Here is a 21,170-nt window from a genome sequence, read left to right as displayed (position 1 = left end):
TGGTTTTGAGAAAAAGGAAACAAACTTGCAAGACGTTTCCGTCTTGCGAAGGAAGCCCATAGGGAAAATCGTCTTGCGAAGCAACTCAAAAAACCAAAAACCCTTTCGTTTTGCGAGTTTTCCGTCTTGCGAGGCATTCGTCTTGCGAGGTACCACTGTACTTTATTTTTACTTACTGCATTTATATCCCCCTTTCCCTTCAAGGAGCTTGAGGTGTGGGGTTCATAGTTTTCCTCCCCGCTGTTTTATCTTCAAAACAACCCTTTGAGGTAGGATAGGCTGGGAGGCGGTGACTGGACCCCGGGGTCACCCGCTGGGCTTCAGGGCCGAGTGGGGATTGGAACCCTGGTCCCTGTCAAACCATTACACCGCGCTGGCTCCTCCTTGGGGATCGATGGCAGAGTGAGTTCATGCCACCGTGTGGCTTCTTACATTCTTGTCTTACCAGTCTGTCTTATTTATTTATCGCATTCATATTCAGCCTTTTCCTCCAAGGAGCTCAAGGTGCCACACGTGGTTCTCCCCCTCCTTGAATCCCTACAACAATCTTGCGAGTTAGGCTAGGTCGAGAAGCGGTGACTGCTCCAAGGTCACACCCAGTGAGGTTCATGACCAAGTAGGGATTCGAACCCTGGTCTCTGCCAAGCCTTCGTTGAAATAAAAGAATTCCTTCCAGTAGCACCTTAAAGACCAACTAAGTTAGTTCTTGGTATGAGCTTTCGTGTGCATGCACACTTCTTCAGATACACTGAAACAGAAGTTGCCAGATCCTTCTATATAGTGAGAAGATGGGGAGGGGTATTACTCAGAAGGGTGGTGGGAATGGGAGATTGGCAGATAGCTGAGATGAGCCTGTTGACGGCTCTTAACGACTGCAATAGGTCTTACAGGAAAAGGCAAGGGGTGAGAAGGTGAGAAATGGCTTAGACATGTATAATGAGATAAGAATCCAATGTCTCTGTTCAGACCAGGTCTCTCCATGGTTTTAAGCCTTCGTTGGACGCTCTATAACGTTGCAGTGCACCATACTGTGTACAGCAGTATGAAAATACTGCCTTGAAAAATGTTAAAATCAGTAAAGCATAATCATTAAAGTAACCAGCTGCTCAACACTGAACAATTGCCTAGGCCTTTCAGCATGGGAAAGTCTTCAAGAGATGCCTGGAAGTTAACAGAGAGGATTCCTTATGAATCTTCTGACAGTTATTCTCCTAAGGAAGGCCCTGGTCTCCATTGGGTGGCTGCCATGGTGTGAATGCTTAAGGTGCAGTCATCATCCTTCTCACCATTCTTCTCTCTTCCCTAGGTCTTTGGCACCAACGTTATGGTGACAGTTGCAAAGTCCTTTGAGGCGCCCATAAAATGTGAGTACTTGGTTTTTGAAACCTTTGGTGGCAGGAGCGGTGGCTAACTGAGCGACGCTGCAGCTTGAGCAACAGAGAAAGCGTTTCTTGTAGAGCAGGGTATGCAAAACCTTCATCCCGAGGGGCTAATTCAACCCAACGGAGGTCCTGAACTGGCCTGCGGTGCCAGTTCCCTCAAAGCCACTCCTTGCTGCCCCAGCCCCGACCTCAGGTGAGAGGCAGGTATAGGCTCACTGCTGTGGCTTTGGAGTTGGTTCACTTTGGTGTCAGGTGACTGCTGGGCAGCCCCGCCCACCTGTCAAAAGTTTGGTGGTGGGATCTGAGCAGTATTAGCCCAGCAAGAAAAGATAGAGCTCATTCCTTCAGCTCTTGCTCTAGGGACACTGCCTGCTTTGGGTGCTCACAATCCCATCCTACCCAACCTTAGGAATAATAATAATAATAATAATAATAATAATAATAATAATAATAATAATAAATTTTATTTATACCCCGCCCTCCCTGGTCAGGATCAGGCTCATGGCGGCTAACATCAAAGTATGATACATTAAAAACATAAACAATTGATTAAAATAAATATTAAAATCAAATTTGGAGCAGAATAAAATAAGACAGCAACCCACAGATTATAACTATAGGGGATGGGAGCATTGATTGCTCACCAGGCCCAACTGTTTGTGCTGATCTTATATGAACTGGTTGGTGGAAAGGGTTAGGGAGGCCACTTACATACTGGGTGCTATAACAAAAAAAGAGGGGGTGGGTCAGACTGGGCCCCGACCAAAGGCCTGTCAGAACAGCTCCGTCTTGCAGGCCCTGTGGAAAGATGCCAAATCCCGCAGGGCCCTGGTCTCTTGCGACAGAGCGTTCCACCAGGCTGGGGCCAGTGCCGAAAAGGCCCTGGCTCTGGTCGAGGCCAGTCTAATCTCCTTGAAGCTCAGGACTTCCTGCACTGGGAGAGGCACCAATGTGTGTTTAATTTTTTTTAATTTAAATTAATTTTTCAATTTTTTTACCAACAACCAAAACACAGTCAAACCCCCCCAGGCGACTGATACATTGGGTATACATAATCAATAATAACATATTCAAATCAACCATATGTACAATTCTATATACATTAACGCTCCTCCCTCCACAAGGGTTATTTAACTTTTAACATTTTAATTGCCCCAAATTGTTCATACCTGCCTAAATAATTCAATATCTTCTCAAACCAACCCTCCTCCTTCTCACTGACCTTAAACCCTTTCATTTTGTGAATCTTCACAGTTAGATATTCTAAAATTATAATAGTTCTCAGTTTTTCTTCAGATCATATAAATCTTTCGCCCTTTTAAAAGCAAACCTGCTGTAGTCTTTGAATGACAAACCTGGACTCTCTCTGTCTTCTGCCATGGACTGAACCCCTCTTCTCCCCTCTTTCCTCTCTCCCAGTGGTTTTCCCCCAAGATCTTCTAGAGAAAGGCTTGGAGGCCGACAACTTTGCCATGCTGGGACTGGGGGACATTGTCATCCCAGGTAAGGGGGTCGGGGAGTGTGTGACTATGCGGCGGTTCTGTGCGATGGAACGGCCCCTCTGGCTCTCGCTTGCTGCTCTTGGTTATCGGCTGGAAAGACGGAGGCAGCTTCTGCACTCCTGGAGAAAGGGAAGGAGGCTTAGCGGAGAAATGGGAGTGGAGCTAGAAAGTTAATTGGTCGTCCCACATTCCATAGCGCATGGGTGGGGAACTCTTTTAGGCCCAGGGCAGGGTGGGAGGCAGACCATAGGCCAGTTCCCTGGAGGTGGGTGGGGATAATCCACCTGCCAATCACCTGGCCCTGTTTTGACACCAGAAGATTGGCAAGTGAGTTATCCTGTCGAAAGTTTTCATTCCAGCCTCTGCTAAAACAGAGCCTTTGCCCCAGTTGCCAGAAACTACAAGAGGGGAGACGGGACGCGGGTGGGGCTGTGGGTTAAACCACAGAGCCTAGGGCTTGCCGATCAGAAGGTTGGCGGTTCGAATCCCCATGGTGGGGTGAGCTCCTATTGCTCAGTCCCTGCTCCTGCCAACCCAGCAGTTCAAAAGCACGTCAAAGTGCAAGTAGATAAATAGGTACCACTCCGGCGGGAAGGTAAGCGGTGTTTCCGTGCGCTGCTCTGGTTCGCCAGAAGCGGCTTAGTCATCCTGGCCACATGACATGGAAGCTGTACGCTGGCTCTCTCGTCCAGTAAAGCGAGATGAGCGCCGCAACCCCAGAGTCGGCCACGACTGGACCTAATGGTCAGGGGTCCCTTTACCTTTACAAGAGGGGAGGGTGCTCTTGCAGTTGTATTCTACTTGAGGGTTTCCCTGAAGGCATCTGGTTGGCGGCAGTGTGGCATAGGATGTTGGAGTAGAGGAGCCATGGACCTGATCCATTAGACCTCTTCCTAAGAGCTGTATGACCTGTTGTCTATCCCTGCCAGAGGTCACAGTGAGTCGCCTCGACATTGCTTTCAGCCACAAGGGGGTGCTGCGGCCTCATGGATCATATTAGGAGCAGGGAGCCTTGAGAAGGGCAGCGTGGCTGAGTGGGTGGGTGCCTGGCACAGCCTCCTCCCTGTAGCCCTAACCACGACCCTTCCGCTCTCTCTCTTCTCCCAACCCGAACCAGGAATCTTCATTGCTTTGCTGCTGCGCTTTGACATCAGGTAAGCCCCCCCCCCCCCCGGTGAATGTGGGAAAGACCACCACTGGCAATCCTGTATTGCTGAGTGATGCCCTTTTTGTGACAGTCTGCTCTTGGAAAACATTCCAGTTGAGAGCAAGAGTGGCCGTTGTTGGAGGGTAAGGTGGGTTGTTGGGGAACAAGGGCCCAGCAGGTTTTCTCTGGTCATGCCTTTGTGGCCTGATGGTATCTCTCTGCTTCTTTGAGACATTTTTCTCACCTGTTCATGGCGTTGGGTGGGCTGTTAGGGAAGCTTTTCCTGCCCCCTGGATCACCATAACGCCCATTTCTGCTTCCTTCCCTGACTCAGCCTCAAGAGGAACACGCACACGTACTTCTACACCAGTTTTGTGGCTTATATTTTTGGGCTGGGCCTCACCATCTTCATCATGCACATCTTCAAACATGCCCAGGTGAGCCGCCTTTACCTGCGTCCAAAGGCCACCTACCTGCCTGCAACGGCCGGTTGCCTCTTCTGGGATAGCAGGAAGTTCTTTGAATTGGAGATGGAAAAGGGGAGGGGGCAGATGAGAAATGAGGAGTTTGGCACTGTTCCAGCAGCCCACCAGCATCAGGATACCTAGGTGTCCTGCTGGCACACACAGCTTCTCCCATGTAAAAAGTGCAGACATCACGGTTTCTAAGCAAACAGCCCCACACAGCAGCGAAGGCTTGCCTCTGGGCATCTCACCAGTGACCCAGCTGGCCAGAAAGAGAGACGGCTGCGCCAATCCTAGCTGGCTTGTTGGGTATTCTTTTTAAGAGGGCTCCTGGCTTTAAGGGTTCATGGAAGGTGACCCTCTTCTGGGTTTCATTGCCTGAGGGGGGAAGGCAACTGGCGATCTCCCTTCAGCCAAGAACCCTCTGCCAGCCAGGCCAGTAATGACGGAGGTTGATTCAAATCTTGGTTCCCTCAAAGAGCACTGCATTGGAAAGTTCCCTGGTGCTAGCTGAGATCCGCTTCACAGAAACGTAGAATTGCAGATTTGGAAGGGACACCAAGGGTCATCTAGTCCAACCCCCTGCAATGCAGGAATCTCAGCCAAAGCATCCAGGACAGGTGGCCATCCAGCCTCTGCTTAAAGACCTCCAGCGAAGGAGAGCCCACCACCTTTTGAGGTAGTCCGTTCCCTTGTCAAACGGCTCCCACAATCTGAAATTTTTTCTTATGTTTAGTCGGAAGCTTCACCCAGATCTGTTTTACAGATAAGGCGAGTGTTTTGAGAAGAGCGGCTTGCCTGACCCCAGAAGCCAGTGATCTCCCATGGCCTGTTGCACCAGCGTGAGGCCGGAGCTATAGCTTCCTGGCTCAGACCAACCTGGGGCCTCCGGGTGAGGCTGGACTCCCACCAACCCAGCCAGGACTGGTGGGAATTGCTGTCCCAAGTACAGTGGTACCTCTGGTTGCAAACGGGATCCGTTCAGGAGGCCCGTTTGCAACCTGAACAGAATGCAACCTGCGGGTCGCAATTCGCCACTTCTGCACATGCGCATGACATCATTTTGCGTGTTTCCAATGCGCGAGCGGCGAAACCTGGAAGTAACCTGTTCCGTTACTTCTGGATCGCTGTGGGACGCAACCCGAAAACGTGCAACCAGAAGCAAATGTAACATGAGGCATGACTGTATCTGGAGGAAGGGTTGCTTTAGGCCCAGCTCAGGAGTCTGCCTCTGACCCTTAAACCACTTGGTGCCTTTGGCTTGGCAACTCTGACCCCACCGCCCCTGCAGGCCCACTGCAATTCCTGTGGTCAATTTGTAATTCTACCCTTGACCTTCCAACTTCCTTAGACTTGTGAGTGTGAAGCGGTGAACGGACTTTTGGTGCATCAAGCCTGGCCCTCCACACTAACGCTGTGCCCCTGTAGTTCCACTCTGTGCCCTGTTTTGGCCCAGCCCATGTCTGTCTCCCGAACCCGTTTCCAGCCCCCTCTCTCCCTTCTAACGCTTCCCACCCCCCTTGATTTCCCCCTCTCAGCCGGCCCTGCTCTACCTGGTCCCGGCCTGCATCGGCTTCCCTCTCCTGGTGGCTCTGGTGAAGGGAGAAGTGGCAGAGATGTTCAGGTAAGAGATGCTTTGCGGCCACACCCCAGTTGCGATTCTGCCCGGGCAGATCCAGCCGGGTTGGGGGACTCTGCGGGGAATGGGGCACAACTGAGTCAGCTCCTGTTTCCTTCCGACAGCCTTCAGAGTCTGAAGTAGGCCTCTGAAAGGAGGTAATAATAATAATAATAATAATAGTAATAATAATAATAATAATAAATTATTTATACCCTGCCCTCCCCAGCCGAGACCGGGCTCAGGGCAGCTAACAACCAATAATAAAAACAAGTTGATTGAAATACAACTTCAAAAACAAGATTAAAATACACCATTAAAAGGTACAGGTGGGGATGGGTCCAGCCAGCGTCTGGGTCGAGCCAGAAAGCTGAACGCCACCAGTGCCACACTGGAGACGCTCTGTCCTCATCCCATCTGCTGGTCATTGGCGTTTTCATCTGCCATGAGTCAGTGAATTGGCCTTTGCCAGCCTTGTGCCCTCCGGGTGTTTTGGACTACAGTTCCCATCAGCCAGCATGACCATTAAGAACACGAGAAGCACCTGCTGGGTCATGGCCAGTGATTGGCCCATCTAGTCCAGCATCGTCTTCTCACAGTGGCCAAACAGATGCCCCAAAGGTGAAATCCAAGGGGGGTGGACCAAAACATCTGCTGCAGCATAAGCAAACCCATTCTCCTGTGCTCAGTAAAAGCATTTTGAGAGTGGCATGGATGGATGCCAGGAGTGGCCAAGGCACCTGCGGTTTGTGATTCTTCTGGGCAGGAAGTGGGGGGCTTGTGGCTCTGCTTGCCTCTACATGGCGCTGCTCCTTGTTCCCCAGCTCAACAGAATGGGAGGAGGATAAAACCCCAAGGGGCAGGAAGCTGCAGCCTTGAGCTAATAGTGGGGTAGGAGAGCTGATAATAATAGTAATAGTAATAATAATAATTTATTTATATCCCGCCCTCCCCAGCCGAAGCCGGGCTCAGAGTGGCTAACAACAATAAAAGTAATACAGCATTCTAAAATCAATTCATTATAAAATCAGTTCAAATCAAATTAATGGCAACCATTGGGCTAGAGTTCTATGAGGATTACAGAAGGAGAGAGGGGGTCAGACTGTGCCTTGGTCAAAGGCCTGGTGGAACAGCTCTGTCTTGCAGGCCCTGCAGAAAGAAGTCATGTCCCGCAAGGCCCTAGTCTCTTGGGACAGAGCGTTCCACCAGATTGGAGCCATGGCCGAAAAAGCCCTGGCTCTGGTTAAGGCCAGCCTAACCTCCCTGTGGCCTGGGACCTCCAAGATGTTTTCGTTTGAAGACCGTAAGGTCCTCCCTGGGACATACCAGGAGAGGTGGTCCCATAGGTATGAGGGTCCTGGGCCATATAGGGCTTTAAAGGTTAAAACCAATAATACAAATCTATTTCACATCTGGCAACCAATGCACCCCTTTGGTTTCAGATAGTTCATGACGAGTCTAAAAAGCCCTGGACACAAATTTCCATGGCTCTCTAGCAGCTATGGTGGCTTGTTTACCAGAAGTAATGCATTTAGCGTTAAATCTGGAAGTGTTTACTCGATTCTGACCAAACTAAGCCTCCTGGTGTGTATTTTGCTTCTCCGCAGTGAAGCCGTTGTGCAGACACTGCCCGTGGGGTAGCAGAACATGTCACTGACGGCCTGAGTGTTGGGGAGGTTACAACAGAGGACCTTGTTAGATCCAGCCTTGTTGAAATACAGAGGAGTGCCTCTGAACATGTGCAGAAAATCCTCCCCCTTAAACTTCAGCTCGCTTTCAAACATGCTGGGTTCGGGGTAAGACGACAAGCCAAGAAACATTCTCTGAGTCAGTTGTTCTCACTTCTTCTTGGGCCAGAGCCACCTAGAATCAGGGTCCCTCTGTGATGGGCAGCCAGCCTCCCACAAATAAATATTCAAATCCCCGGGTCTGCTGCAATTTAGGGGTGTTCCCCCCCCCCAAACAACAACTGGGGGATGAGCAAGTGGGTGAGGCTCCCCATTTCCATATCAGGTTCACAAAGGGGCCCGAGCGCCTCTTGGGTCCCTGCATGGCTGGCAGCGAAATCTGTGGATGTGGAAAAGCAGCTGTGTGGTTCTGTGCCAGTCCTTGAGTTATTCTCCCCACCCCACCTCCTTGGAAGTGCTGCGGGATTTGGAGGGGGGTGGGAAGGAAGAGGAACTGGTGATGAGAGTGATGAGCGGAAGGGCCCCCACCCCAGGAATCCCGGCAGGTGTCGTGCGGCCTCTCTCGGCCCTCTTCCAGGTGGCTTTGATGAGCAGCCGGTTCCTGGGGGCGCTGACAGGTCTGATGCGGCACAGCAGCTGGCCTCGCACCTCTCGGGGGGCACCCTGACCTTCACCCCGGGCAAGCTGTGAGGAGGGTACCTGCCCCCTCCAGTCCCCTGGGGGGCTTTTCTTCTGATCAAGCCATTCCTGGAGGATTTCTTGTGTTCCGTTGTTGGGTTTTTTGCCTGTGCCGCTTTGAATGAAAGGCTGGGGCAAGCGGGGAGGGTTTCAGTGGCAGGAATATGGGGTCCTGCCTGATATCTTGCCCTGTAGGGCTTCTATGAACTGATGGTGTTTATACCTGGGAGATCACCCACTAAGCCATTTATTTACTTTGTTTGATAGAACCTATATACCGCTTGATTGTTAAAACACACACGCCGTCAAAGCGGTTTACCAAAAGGAAAATCGCCCAGAAGAAAAATTAGCAACAATAAGTTGCTCAAAGAGTTAAAACAGCAATAAGCTGAAAACAGATTAAAACCTGCATCAACTGTCTGAACAATTTACCATATTTTTTGCTGTATAAGATGCACTTTTCCCCTCCTAAGAAGTAAGGGGAAATGTGTGTGTGTCTTATGGAGCGAATGCAGGCTGTGCAGCTATCGCTGAAGCCAGAAGAGCAAGAGGGATCAGTGTGCACGATCCCTCTTGCTCTTCTGGCTTCAGGGATAGCCACGTAAAGCCTCTTGAGCGCAGCTGGAGCGCTCCTGCCTCTTCACTCAAGAGGCTTTGCGTTGCTTTCTTGTTTTCCTCCTCTAAAAACTAGGTGCGTCTTATAGAGCGAAAATGTGGTAGCTCTGGCTGCTGGTCCCTGCCAGCTCCACGTGTCCGAGGCACAAGGGACACTTCAGGGCTAGCCTTTGCCTTTCGCCATCGAACAGAAAAACCCAAGGCAAAGTGTTTCTCAGAAGCGCAGGGCACATTTGTACATAGCGGGGCTGGTGGGCACAGAATTGCTTTCAACCCGTTTTCCAGTGAATTTTGAGCTTCCTTGAAGAGAGAAGTTTGGACGTGAATGAAAGTGTTTCTTAGAAACAGGGCCCTGTGGTCACAAAGACCCGGACACCATCTCGTTGAGGGCTCAGAATACCTTTGCTTCGTGGCTCGGCTGCTTTCAGAGCAAGGCTGCCACGTCCTGCCTTTGGTCCTGGGCTCGTTGCCCTCACCACTCTGACCTTTTCTCACCTGGGCAGCTGTGGAGCAGTGCCAGCTGCAAGGTTTGGAGGGTCCTCGGGCAAGACACCCTCCCCGCAACCCGGCCTCCTTCCCTGCATCTTCACCACTTGAGCCTGGCGCTCCTCATCTTCCTCTTCCTCCTCGTCTCTCCCACTGCCTGGTTTGCTTCCCAGACAGGGAGCTCCTGAGCCAAGCAGGTTGCTGGCATCTTCTTCTCCTTCCTTCCGTCCGTTCCTCCTTGTGTTTGGGACAGGAGGGTTACAACAGTAGGGGCAGAAAGGGCTCGTCCACCTGGCAAGGTAGCCCATCTAGGAGAAGGAAAACTCTGCTCCTCAACTTCTGCTGCATTGTGGGACATCTAGAGGGGGAATAAAAGGTTAAGAAGCAAAGCCTACACAAGTGGAATCCCTAAGGTGGCTGGGTGGCGCCTTGTCTGCTTTTGGGGTGCTTCCAAGGGAACGGGGGCAATTTGGAAGCCCCCAGCTGGCTCCAGCCCACCGGCCGGTAGCCAAGCGATTTCTGGTCCTTGGCTCAGCATGAAACAGCAACCCCACAGCTTCAGAAGCTGGAGCACAGCTCTAAGCAGCAGAGTAAATAACACTGCACAAACAGAAGTGGCAGGAGATGGCTGTTAGAGCATATTTACAGGCAGTTTATTCACAAAGGAAAAACATGTCTTCTCCCTTTGTGTCCAAGAGCAAGCAGCAAAAGCAATAGCTATACACACAAACGGGAGGTCCCAGCAAGCTGTGCTGGAGTGTAAACAGACATGTGACGTACAGCAATCCACACATCTGTTTTAAAGTGGAGCGGAATATCAGTATCCTAACATCCTCCAACTTTCTGTGTAACCCGTATCACCTGCAACTCCTGCAGCCAAGCTGGGGCCAAATGTCTCGTTCTGCTTTCCTTTGGGCCGTATTAGCGAGGCTGAAAGGGGGGCCTTGTCATCTGGGCAGCCCAGGACTTCGATCTGCACTGCCCAGGCTTGCACCCTGGGGATTTGCCAACACAGTGGTTTGACTTCACCCCTGGAGGTGCACTCCATTGTCTGTCAGGACAGATGGATAGCAGAAACGGTGGTGGAAGAGTGGGGGGCTGGGGCTGTTCTGTTGGGTGGTTCTCCATCTGTTGCTGGCCCTGGCAGTGGAACCAGGTGAGGCGGGGGGAAAGCTGCGTCTCTGTGCCATCTCCCTCTTTGCAGCCGCTCTCCCTGCCGCCCTTCCTAAGCCTTTCCCTTTCTCTCTCTCTCTCCTCCTCTCTGCCCTGTCTGTGTCTCTCTCCCTGCAGCTACGAATCCTCCGCCGAAATCTTGCCCCATACCCCAAGGCTCACCCATTTCCCTAGCGTCTCCGGGTCTCCGTCCAGCCTCGCTGACTCCATGCAGCAGACACTGTCCTGCTCCCACAGACGCCGGCAGCAAAACCCCAGCGCCATGTAGCTCTCTCAGGCCTGCCTGTGTAGCCAGGTAGGGGGAGATCCAAGATTTAGACCCCAGGGACGGGGGGGGGCAGAGGAGGGAGGGAGGGTCTCGGTACCTTGAGTTGGCAGCTTCTGCAAATGCATGCCCAGAAGGGACCCATAGGTCCTTTCTCCCCACTTTCTAGACACCAAGAAGTGCATCCACAACCACCCCATAATGTACTGGTTGCACCCAGGTCCTTTGTCTCCTGGTGCTCTCCAGGGGGGCTGGGCTACAACTGCCAGTCAGCACAGGCATACGGTGCTAGGGCTTATGGGGGGGCATGGCTGAGCTGGCAGGGACTGATGGGAATTGTAGTCCAAAACAGCTGGCTGGTCCGCGGCTGGGGAAGAAGGGTCACAGGTTTAATGCCTGGCAGACAGGGCTGCAGGAAACCCTTCTGGGTATGCGGCAGAGCTGTTGCTAGTCAATATTATTTGCATTTTTAAAAAAGTTATATACCATAGATTCTGGCGTATTAGGCGAAAGGGCATATAAGATGACCCCTCAAATTGGCAGCTGCCAGTTATATGTGGCAGCTTCGCTGGGCGGCTTCCTCCCAGCCTGGAGCCCGCCAACCCACTGCTGCTGCCCAGCGAACCCATACCCGGCGTATAAGAAGACCCCCGACTTTTTAAAGGATTTTCCAGGGTTAAAATGTCGTCTTATATGCCGGAATCTACAGTATATGGAGAGCAGATACATTGAAATGGACTGGAGTTTTTATGTCAGTGGGTCTGCTCTGAGTAGGACTAGCATTGGCTAAAGCCCCGAGCCCCAGATTTTTGCCCCCAAAACCGGCATGACGACCCAGCAGTGAAATGTGGAGTTGCCAAGGCACCTCTGCAGTAGAACTGTTTCCGCCGCCAGGAGGTGGCGTGGAAATGCAGCTGGCCAAGGGCCAGATTGGGAGTGGGGAGCTGGGGCAGGAGACGCCCCGGAAGGAAGGGCCTTAGCTCTGTGGCTGAGCACCTGCTTTGGATGCAGAAGGTTGTAGGTTCCAGGCCCGAGGGCATCTTGCAGGAGGCCTGCCTGGAACCCTGGAGAGCTGTTGCCGGCCAGAGATGGCACTCAGGAGCGTGAAGGACCAGTGGTTCCTATTGCCTGGCCAGTGGGCCTGCATTCTTCTCTCCCTTAGTTCCCGTGAGCCAAATTTAGTAGATGGGGGGGGCTGGACACCTGTAAACTTGTCTCCCTCCAGTAGCCTGGGAAAAGGTTGCGCTTAGGCTCCCAGTCCTGGAATCACAGAATCGTGGAGTTGGGTTCCCCAAAGGTCATCTAGTCCAACCCCCTGCAATCCTCGAGACGGAAGGTGGTGGAAGCAAAGCCACTTCCACCCATCTCGTCTCGGGTCCTCTTGCAACTGACTCTTTGCTCCAGCCACTCTTCCTGGAGGTTGTTGCTGCGGTGGCAGCTTGTATGCCTCCCACAGCGAACTGCCCCGGGCACAACCCAGCAGGGAGTTTCTGCTGCTCCGGAGCTGCCTCATGCCCTTGCCCGGCCTCGTTGGCTCCAGCACAGGAAAAATGGCGCCCTTGGCCGTTGGCACAGCCTGCTGTGGAGCTGGCACAGGGCTGCCTCCACGTGACTTGCCCTTGTCCCACTTGGTGCAGCAGAATGAACACACCCAACCAGGCGCCGTTGATGCGTTGAGGGGTTCCTTGGGTTTGCTTCCCCACTCTTGTCCCCTGTTTCCTGTCCCCCACCCCCATAACACAGAGCCAGGGAAGGCCGGGAGAATTTCTTCTCTGCTTCAGGTACCCCATCCGTTCCCGGCTGCCGTTGTTTGAATATCTGCTTTGTTCATGGGCCCGATTTGCAAAACCTTGCCAGGGCTGTGCCTTAGCTTAGAGGCCACGCTTCAACTGCAGGGGAGGGTGCAGAGCTGCGACCTCTCAGGGAGCCCAATGACCAAAGGCTTGGGGGGGGGGGTAGAAGGGCAGGGCTTTCCCTTCTCTGCTTGAAAAATATGATGTCACTGGGGAACTCTAATCCAACACCTCCCGCCGCCCCGGGAAAAAGGTCTGAATTCTGGGACAGTTCAAGCTCTTTAAGCTCCTTTTGCCTTTTCTTGCAAGGCGTTGGGGGGGGGGGAGAGATGAAGGTATTGAATAATGGAGTTGTAAAATTGGAAGGCATCCCCGAAGGTCATCTAGCCTAACCCCCTTGCGATGCAGGCATCACAGTTAAGTAGGTGATAATAATAATAATAATAATAATAATAATAATAATAATAATAATAATAATAATAATAATAATAATAATATTTTATTTATATCCTGCTCTCCCCAGCCGAAGCCAGGCTCAGGGCGGCTAACAACAGTAAAAGTAATACAGCACTCTAAAATCAACTCAGAATCAAGTTAATGGCAACCATTGGGCTAGAGTTCTGTGAGGATTGCCAAAGGAGGGGGTCAGGCCGTGCCCTGGCCAAAGGCCTGGTGGAACAGCTCTGTCTTGCAGGCCCTGCGGAAAGATGTCAAGTCCCGCAAGGCCCTAGTCTCTTGGGACAGAGCGTTCCACCAGATCGGGGCCACGGCCGAAAAAGCCCTGGCTCTAGTTGAGGCCAGCCTAACCTCCCTGTGGCCTGGGACCTCCACGATGTTTTTGTTTGAAGACCGTAAGGTCCCGTAGGTACGATTGTCCTAGGCTGTATAGGGCTTTAAAGGTATATAGGTCCTAGTATAGGGCTTTAAACCAGCACTTTAAACCTGATCCTGTACTCCACCGGGAGCCAGTGCAGTTGGTAGAGCACCGGGTGAATGTGATCCCGTGGCCAGGACCCCGTAAGGAGTCTCCCTGCGGCATTCTGCACCCGCTGGAGTTTCTGGATCAGTCTCAAGGGCAGCCCCACGTAGACCCAGCAGAGGTCCTCTCCTAGCACCCAGCTGCACTTCTCTGCACAATCTGCCCACGTATCTTCTATACCTTTCTTCCGAGCCTTAAGGGCTAGAAACATGGCTAATTGTTTTGGTTTCAGAAAAGGAAGAGGCGTCTTTGTCTTTTGTGCTTGGGGACTTCCGCCACTTGCCCCAACTCTGTGTGCAGTTTTTGTCTCCCAGGGCAGAGCTGAGCTCCCGGCTGGATCTTGTGCCGCCTGACTTCACCCTCTCCCTCCCTCTTTCTCGTCTCTCCCCAGCTACGAGGAGAACTCTGCCCCCAAGGAGGTGCCCCCGGGAGATGCCAAAGAAGGGAAGAAGGAGAAATGACCGTGGGACGCTCAGCCGGGCTGGGCTCCGTCTGCTGGCCGCCCGCCCTCCCCGCCTCCCCATCGCAAGTGAATTTCGTTTTTTAAAAGGCAACTGGATTGTGTAACAGCCATGTGTGTTTGTACGTGTGCATCTGTCTGAAGACTGGCTGGGCAGGGGGTGGGTGGAAAGCAGGAGGAGGGGCCCCGTATATTAACCTCCTGCCTGCCTGCCTGCCTCCTTGCCTGCCTGCAGCTCCTCCTGGTCCCCCAGGGAGGAAGAGGATGGGGCAGGTGGGGGCAAGAAGGCAGCTTCACCCCTTCCGCCAACTGCCTTTTGACGCCCACTCCCCGGACCGCCGTTCATTGTCTTGGTGGGAAGAAGGAAATATGGGAGGGTGGGGTGGGAGGGGAGAGAAAGGGAGACTATGAGCTGATTTTTAAATTTTGTATTGTGGATTGCTTCTTCTCATATTAAAATGAAACAAAACAAAAAAAAAAGTTATTGAAGGACCAGGACGGACTCCGCAGTGTCTTTTTCACGAGGTCACCGAATCGGCTGAGACGGTGTGTTGAACGAGTGGATGTTGACTCACAAATGATCTGAGCGGGATCTGCAGGATCTGCTGCAGCTGGCTGGCCCCAGAAGTGGAGGCCCGTGGCTTTCCTTTTGGAAGTCCATGTCGGGGAGCTCCACAATGGGGCACTGTTAAACTATGGAACTCTCTCCCACAGGAGACACAAAACTGTTGTTGTTTAGTCATTTAGTCGTGTCCGCCTCTTCGTGACCCCCTGGACCAGAGCACACCAGGAACTCCTGTCTCCCACTGCCTCCCGCAGTTTGGTCAGACTCATGTTTGTAGCTTCGAGAACACTGTCCCACCATCTCGTCCTCTGTCGTCCCCTTCTTGTGCCCTCCATCTTTCCCAACATCAAGGTCTTTTCCAGGGAGTCTTCTCTTCTCATGAGGTGGCCAAAGGGTCATCCAGACCAATATATCTAAACTTCAGTTTTATCCCCACGTTACTTAAATGTGCCTTTTTGGCACACAGCTGTTTTTCCCTGTGTTACCAGCAGGGGGAGTTGCTTAACTTCATGGCCTTGTGAATTATTCAGCCAGCTGCTTCATTGACTAAGTGGTCAGTAAGTCATCCTGAGTAAAGATAAATCAGCTGTCAGTTTGAAGGAACTTAAATTGCAATTAAATAAAATAAAAATCAGAGCCGGGCACGGTGAATGCATCAGCCACTGGCTGCATGGTGCCCAGTTCCAAAACGGGGTTTGAGTCTCTTGTATCTATGCAAGGTTGTTTGATTGATTGATTGATTGATTGAATGAATGATTGAATGAATGAATTTATATACCATCCTATACCTGGAGGTATAGGTGCCGCTGTGGTCTAAACCACAGAGCCCAGGGCTTGCCAATTAGGTCAGCAGTTCGAATCCCCGCAACGGGGTGAGCTCCTGTTGCTTGGTCCCTGCTCCTGCCAACCTAGCAGTTCGAAAGCACGTCAGAGTGCAAGTAGATAAATAGGTACCACTCTGGCGGGAAGGTAAATGGTGTTTCCATGCGCTGCTCTGGTTCGCCAGAAGCGGCTTAGTCATGCTGGCCACATGACCCGGAAGCTGTACGCCGGCTCCCTTGGCCAGTAAAGCGAGATGAGCACCGCAACCCCAGAGTCAGCCACGACTGGACTTAACAGTCAGGGGTCCCTTTACCTTTATACCCAGAGGTCTCAGGGTAGTTCACAGAAAAGATCTCTCTCTCTCTCTCTCTCTCTCTCTCTCTCTCTCTCTCTCTCTCTATATATAAAATCTACGAAAGCATATATATATATATATACACACACACACACACACACACACACACACACTTTCAGTCCCTGGACATTCCTTCCATAGGCAAAGAATAAAAAATATAAACCACAAAGCATTACAGCCAGAAGGGACGAATGCACAGAGATATAACATAGCTCCAAAGGGATAATAAAGTATTAACTCATCCAAATATTCCCTTTACAAAATAATGAAGATGTATAAAAATAGAGATATTCACCACCTGTGAGCTGCTTCATTATTGAGAGTAAAGGTTCTATATAGTGTTAAATGAGATAGACATTTGCAAAGGTGGGTGGCACCAAGTAACCATGAGCCTCAATATTTGTATAAGAAATAAAAATTCATGCCTTATTGAGAGGAGGAGAGAAATGTCCTTCGAGCTCGGCCCTTCAGAGACTTTATGTTCAGGAGATATCTTTTCAAGATGGGCAACTTGCCAAACCCTTGAATACCAGATATCCAAACAGTTAAGATGAAAGGTCTTCCAGGATTTGGCAGTATAGCCCCGGGCTGCTCTTAAGGGATGAGAAACAAAGTCTTTACCTTTCAGATCCTGCTCTGTTCTCATATACAGGTTCATCAAAAGTGCCAGGTGGGGAAATGTGTACAGCTTGTGCCCTCGTGTGCCTCTTGCTCACGCTGTGCTTTTGGCCCCGAGATATTGGCAGGAGCCAGGAGATGCCGCAGGACTATTCCCAGAGCAAACGGTGGTGGCAAATGCCACACTGAAGAACAAACTCCCTGGACCAGCCGGTAGGGCTGCATGAGAACGCAGGTGGAAGTTTGGTTCCAAGCAGGTATTGCCAGAAGCATTCGTCCTCGGAGGATGTGAGCCTGCAAAATTGCAAGTTGAGCAAAACAGTGGCCCATCCATCTGGCGAATTGCTGCCCATGATGATGATAAATAATAGCCAGTGGTGGTTAGAGCATTGTAAAACACCTGGGAGAGACTTGGTCATGAAACTTTCCCTGGATGGCCTTGGGCCAGTCACGGTCTCTCAGCCAAACGTACCTCACAGGGTTGTTGTGGAGTCTGAACGAGGAGCGGAGGACCAATGCGCACCACTTTGGAGAAGCAGTTTGGATATAAATGCAATACATAAATAATTTGTATTATAATTTCAGCAGTCAGAGAACTTCATAGGCGCACTTTTCCTGCAACCATTACAACAGCCTGCAAGGCAGATCAGTATGATTATTACAGTGGTACCTCGGGTTACATACGCTTCAGGTTACATACGCTTCAAGTTACAGACTCCGCTAACCCAGAAATAGTACCTCGGGTTAAGAACTTTGCTTCAGGATGAGAATAGAAATCGCACGGCAGCAGCAGGAGGCCCCATTAGCTAAAGTGGTGCTTCAGGTTAAGAACAGTTTCAGGTTAAGAACGGACCTCCGGAACAAATTAAGTACTTAACCCAAGGTACCACTGTATTCCCATGTAGGATGCAAAAGTTGAGAGTGAGTGGTCAACTTAAGGTTATCTAGTAAATTCACAGCAGACCTGAGAATTAAACATACCGTAGTATCTGTAAGTCAAGTCGCACAGCTCTGGCTAGCTGGCTGGATCAAGTCTGGCTCAGTGCACTGCCGCCTCCTGCCTTCAGTGGAGAATACCTTTAAAGGCCTTTTTAAAAAATAAAAATAAATCACCTAGAGGTGAGACCTTTTGCACCAGGGAAATACCCAGCCTCTTGCAGTTTGCTAAGAACTTATGCTATAGTTTGACGCTGTGCCCAGGACTGCTCCCACAAACCAAAATGCGTGTTCCTCCCCCGCTTTCTGTTTCTTTTAAATTTGAACATCTAACCTGCCAAAGCAGTGATTCCCATGTGGGTGGTACTGTCCCCTGGGGGGGATTCCCTAGTGGGACACTAAGAAGCAAGGGGGGGCACTGGAGTTGTAAATGACTTGCCAGTCTTTGAAACACTGTTCTCACTGGATCAAGTTCCCCGAGTTTGCCCAATTAATTCAACTAAATAGCTTTAGCTGGATTCGGAAGAATTGTGCAGCTAATTGTTACCGTTTCGAATTTTATTGTGCTCTTATCTTCCTTGGTAGGTCATGCAACCTGCTATTCCGAATAATGCTTTTTAATGGGTTGGGGGCACTACTGGGGATGAGTTTGTGGACCCGAGGGAGCGGGGGGCCTGAAAAAGTTTGGGAACCCCTATGCTAAGCAATTGTGCAGAATTCGAAAGCCGGGGTGTGCCCTGTGAAATTGGGTTGGCTTAATGATGATGATGATATTTGCTGCCCCCATTATTTTGGGGGTGTTTGTGATTGGTTTTGTTTTTTTCCTATTTGAACAATTTATTAAGGTAAAGGGACCCCTGACCATTAGGTCCAGTCGTGGCCGACTCTGGGGTTGCAGCGCTCATCTCGCTTTACTATTCCGGGTCATGTGGCCAGCATGACTAAGCTGCTTCTGGTGAACCAGAGCAGCGCACGGAAACGCTGTTTACCTTCCCGCCGGAGCGGTACCTATTTATCTAATTGCACTTTGACATGCTTTCAAACTGCTAGGTTGGCAGGAGCAGGGACCGAGCAACGGGAGCTCACCCCATCGTGGGGATTCGAACCGCCAACCTTCTGATCAGCAAGTCCTAGAACAATTTATTAGTTTGCCTGTTTTTACAAGTTTAGAAAAAGAATCCCAGGATTTCCCCCCCTGCGTGTTTTCGCCTAGCTTCCTTGTAGTCCATGATGCCAGCTGAAGTCAGCACAATGCACCCAAACTGACGTGAAGGTAGCAGGTTGTTCTGCCACTTTTCCAATTTCTTCAGTTGGACATCAAATCTGGAGCTGATCACACCACACTTGTTGAGTCTGCCTGTGAGATTAACAACAATCGTCCCAGCTCTGTGATCATCAATGATCTCAAATTCACCTATGTAACCATGTTTCATCATCACAGTTAGGAACTGGACGATAACTTTGGAGCACAGTCTGATGAGAACTTGATGTTTCCCATGCTTCTCAGCATTGTTGATGCTTTTAAGAGCATCTGCCAGAACATTCATGCGCACCATGATGCCAGTGCATCAATATGGCGGGAAAAGCTTGCGATTGGTTTTTAATTGGGATTTAGCTTTGCAAAGCCTTTGCAAGGGAGCAGGCTCTGATCCTGCACACATAGCAAAAGCAGCGGGTGGCTGTTGAACGTGGAGAGTTGGAGGGGATGCTTCGGAAATGGAGTCGCGTGGGAAGGATAATTGCGAACCCCAAAATTTGTGATTCCCCTCCAAACCTGCGCCAAAGTTTTGCTGCTGTTCAGCAGCGGAAAAAACCCTTGTTTTGCAGCGCCCCGCCAACTGACCAACTGGTGCATCAAACAAAATTTGGGGGTTCGTAGTTAATGGGTCCTCCACCCCCTGTCCGTCACAGTGCCGCCCAGGCAGCTTCAGATCTGCAGCTGGAAGGGGGGGGACCTGCTTTCCAAAGCCAAAACATCTGCAGCCTCTCTCCAGCCCCCACCCACCCATTGTGGCTCAGCAGGATTCCTTCAGCTCCTTCCCCTCATTCTTTCCACACTGACCCTTCTGTTTATCCTGATGCAGGTGGGCTGCTTCTGGCCCCCTATTGAACCGCTTTGCCCTCTGGACAAGACTGCGGCCTGTTCAGATCAATGGCGCCTTCTGTTGCTGGGCTGTTTCCAAGGGACCGTCCCCTGCCGTTTTCGCAAGGGGGGGGGCAGCCGTCCTCCACGCCTGGCGATCTTTTGACGGTCTCCGGCCGAGCAGGGCCAAGATTTAACGCGTCCGCCCCGCTGACCCCAGCTGTGCCCTGTGGCCAAGCCGACCTGCCTGCCCTCTGCCACCAAACGCCGAAAACAACTGTGCAAAAAAAGTCAGGGAGTTAACCCAGCGCAGAGCCCTTTCGGGAGTTGACAGCCCTGGAAGTGCCTCTAAAAATAGGTTCGCGGGATGCTGCTTCCGGCTGATCCTTGCAATGACGGTCAAATGGTCAGGAAGTGGGAAAGGTCTCTTGTTGCAAAATTTACTTTGCATTAGGGGAATTGGACCCACCCTCGAACTTCCTGCAATTCTGGGCCATCACCACAAACGGCAAAAATCTGTTTATTTCTGGTGTGACTGGGGGGTCATCTAGAACTTTTCCAGGAGGGGAGGTTACAGAATTTGGAGCTTCTAGCTCGAAAATCAGTTGGGGGGGGGTATGTCAGAGGCATATAAAATTCTAAATGGTGCTGTGGACGTGGGTGGAGGTGTGTTGTTCTCCCTCTCAAAATCTCAGAACCTAGGGACATCTGGAGAAGTTGAACATTCAGAGCAGACAAAATGAAGTATTTCTGTGGAATTGTTAAACTGTGGAACGCACTCCCACAAGATCCAGTGGAAGACACCACTTTGGATGACTCTCAAAGTGACTTAACAGCAGTTAGCCTTCATCTTCTCTCTTCTTATACAGTAAATGCTTTTATTGGGTTTCTATAACAAACATTCCTTTTTTAAAAAAACACACATCACTTGTCCTCCACAAGTTGGGCTATCCATGGCTGCTATTTATTTATTTATTCTATTTATAAAAGTATTTGTTTACTTCCTATTACTATCTGTCTCGAGGTGGAGTACAGGCGAAGATGGTAAAACAATAACAGCAAAATTGCAGTAGTATACAGACCAATGCAACCGATGAGGCAAAGGGCACTACTAATTAATTCCTACAGTATTAAAAAGCAGGAAAGGGCAGAGCGATCCTAATATCCCTGCATCCCAATTTCCCCCATGAATTTGATGGCTTCCTTCTGAATCTGGGGGGGCCTCCTGTCCTTAGAGACACTCTCTGCATGTTTCAGAATCCTGTTTTCCTCCAGCCCCCTCAACTCGCTGCTAGGTTGGAGAGCAATAGCCAGAGTTTTGGGGTGTCCGCTGAGCTGGAAGCTGGAATCACAGAGACCTGCTTGCTCTGCACTGGATCCAAAGCTGCGACTAACAACGAAGCAAGATTTGTCGGGGTGTCAGTGCTGTGAGCCCCTCCATCCTGTGCCCAGCTTTTATATTTGTGCAAATAAAACCGTATGCCTTAAAGACACCGCAGTCTCTGCTGACCTCCATTCCAAGGAAACCGAACATAGCTAAG

At 50.8% G+C, this 21,170-nt stretch overlaps 1 protein-coding gene, 1 long non-coding RNA gene and 1 pseudogene across 6 annotated transcripts in view; 1 reads left to right on the top strand and 2 right to left on the bottom strand.

The window, feature by feature from the left end:
- HM13 (histocompatibility minor 13) overlaps nt 1-14,357 on the top strand; it is a 25,607-nt gene extending 11,250 nt beyond the window's left edge. For 2 of the 4 annotated variants that reach the window (XM_081196510.1, XM_081196511.1), the window contains exons 7-13: nt 1,307-1,364; nt 2,802-2,885; nt 4,002-4,038; nt 4,366-4,468; nt 6,034-6,119; nt 10,871-11,048; nt 14,182-14,357. In XM_081196510.1, coding sequence (XP_081052636.1) covers nt 1,307-1,364; nt 2,802-2,885; nt 4,002-4,038; nt 4,366-4,468; nt 6,034-6,119; nt 10,871-11,021 — 519 coding nt within the window. In that variant the 3' untranslated portion in view covers nt 11,022-11,048; nt 14,182-14,357. The remainder of the gene's footprint in view (nt 1-1,306; nt 1,365-2,801; nt 2,886-4,001; nt 4,039-4,365; nt 4,469-6,033; nt 6,120-10,870; nt 11,049-14,181) is intronic. The other 2 variants (XM_081196512.1, XM_081196513.1) reach the window with 1 other exon arrangement.
- On the bottom strand, nt 6,126-21,170 carry LOC308588440. Its single transcript, XR_014008766.1, has 3 exons — nt 19,609-21,170; nt 17,592-17,697; nt 6,126-6,261 (listed from the first exon to the last, which is right to left on the bottom strand). It is a non-coding gene; the product is annotated as an uncharacterized lncRNA (long non-coding RNA).
- On the bottom strand, nt 18,705-19,145 carry LOC308588328 (small ribosomal subunit protein uS8 pseudogene; annotated as a pseudogene). The gene has a single exon. The product of its transcript is annotated as a small ribosomal subunit protein uS8 pseudogene (transcript).

This window comes from Podarcis bocagei (assembly GCF_964188305.1).
Source record: "Podarcis bocagei genome assembly, chromosome: 5".
Lineage (NCBI taxonomy): Eukaryota > Metazoa > Chordata > Lepidosauria > Squamata > Lacertidae > Podarcis > Podarcis bocagei.
This window is presented reverse-complemented; position numbering and strand designations above follow the sequence as displayed.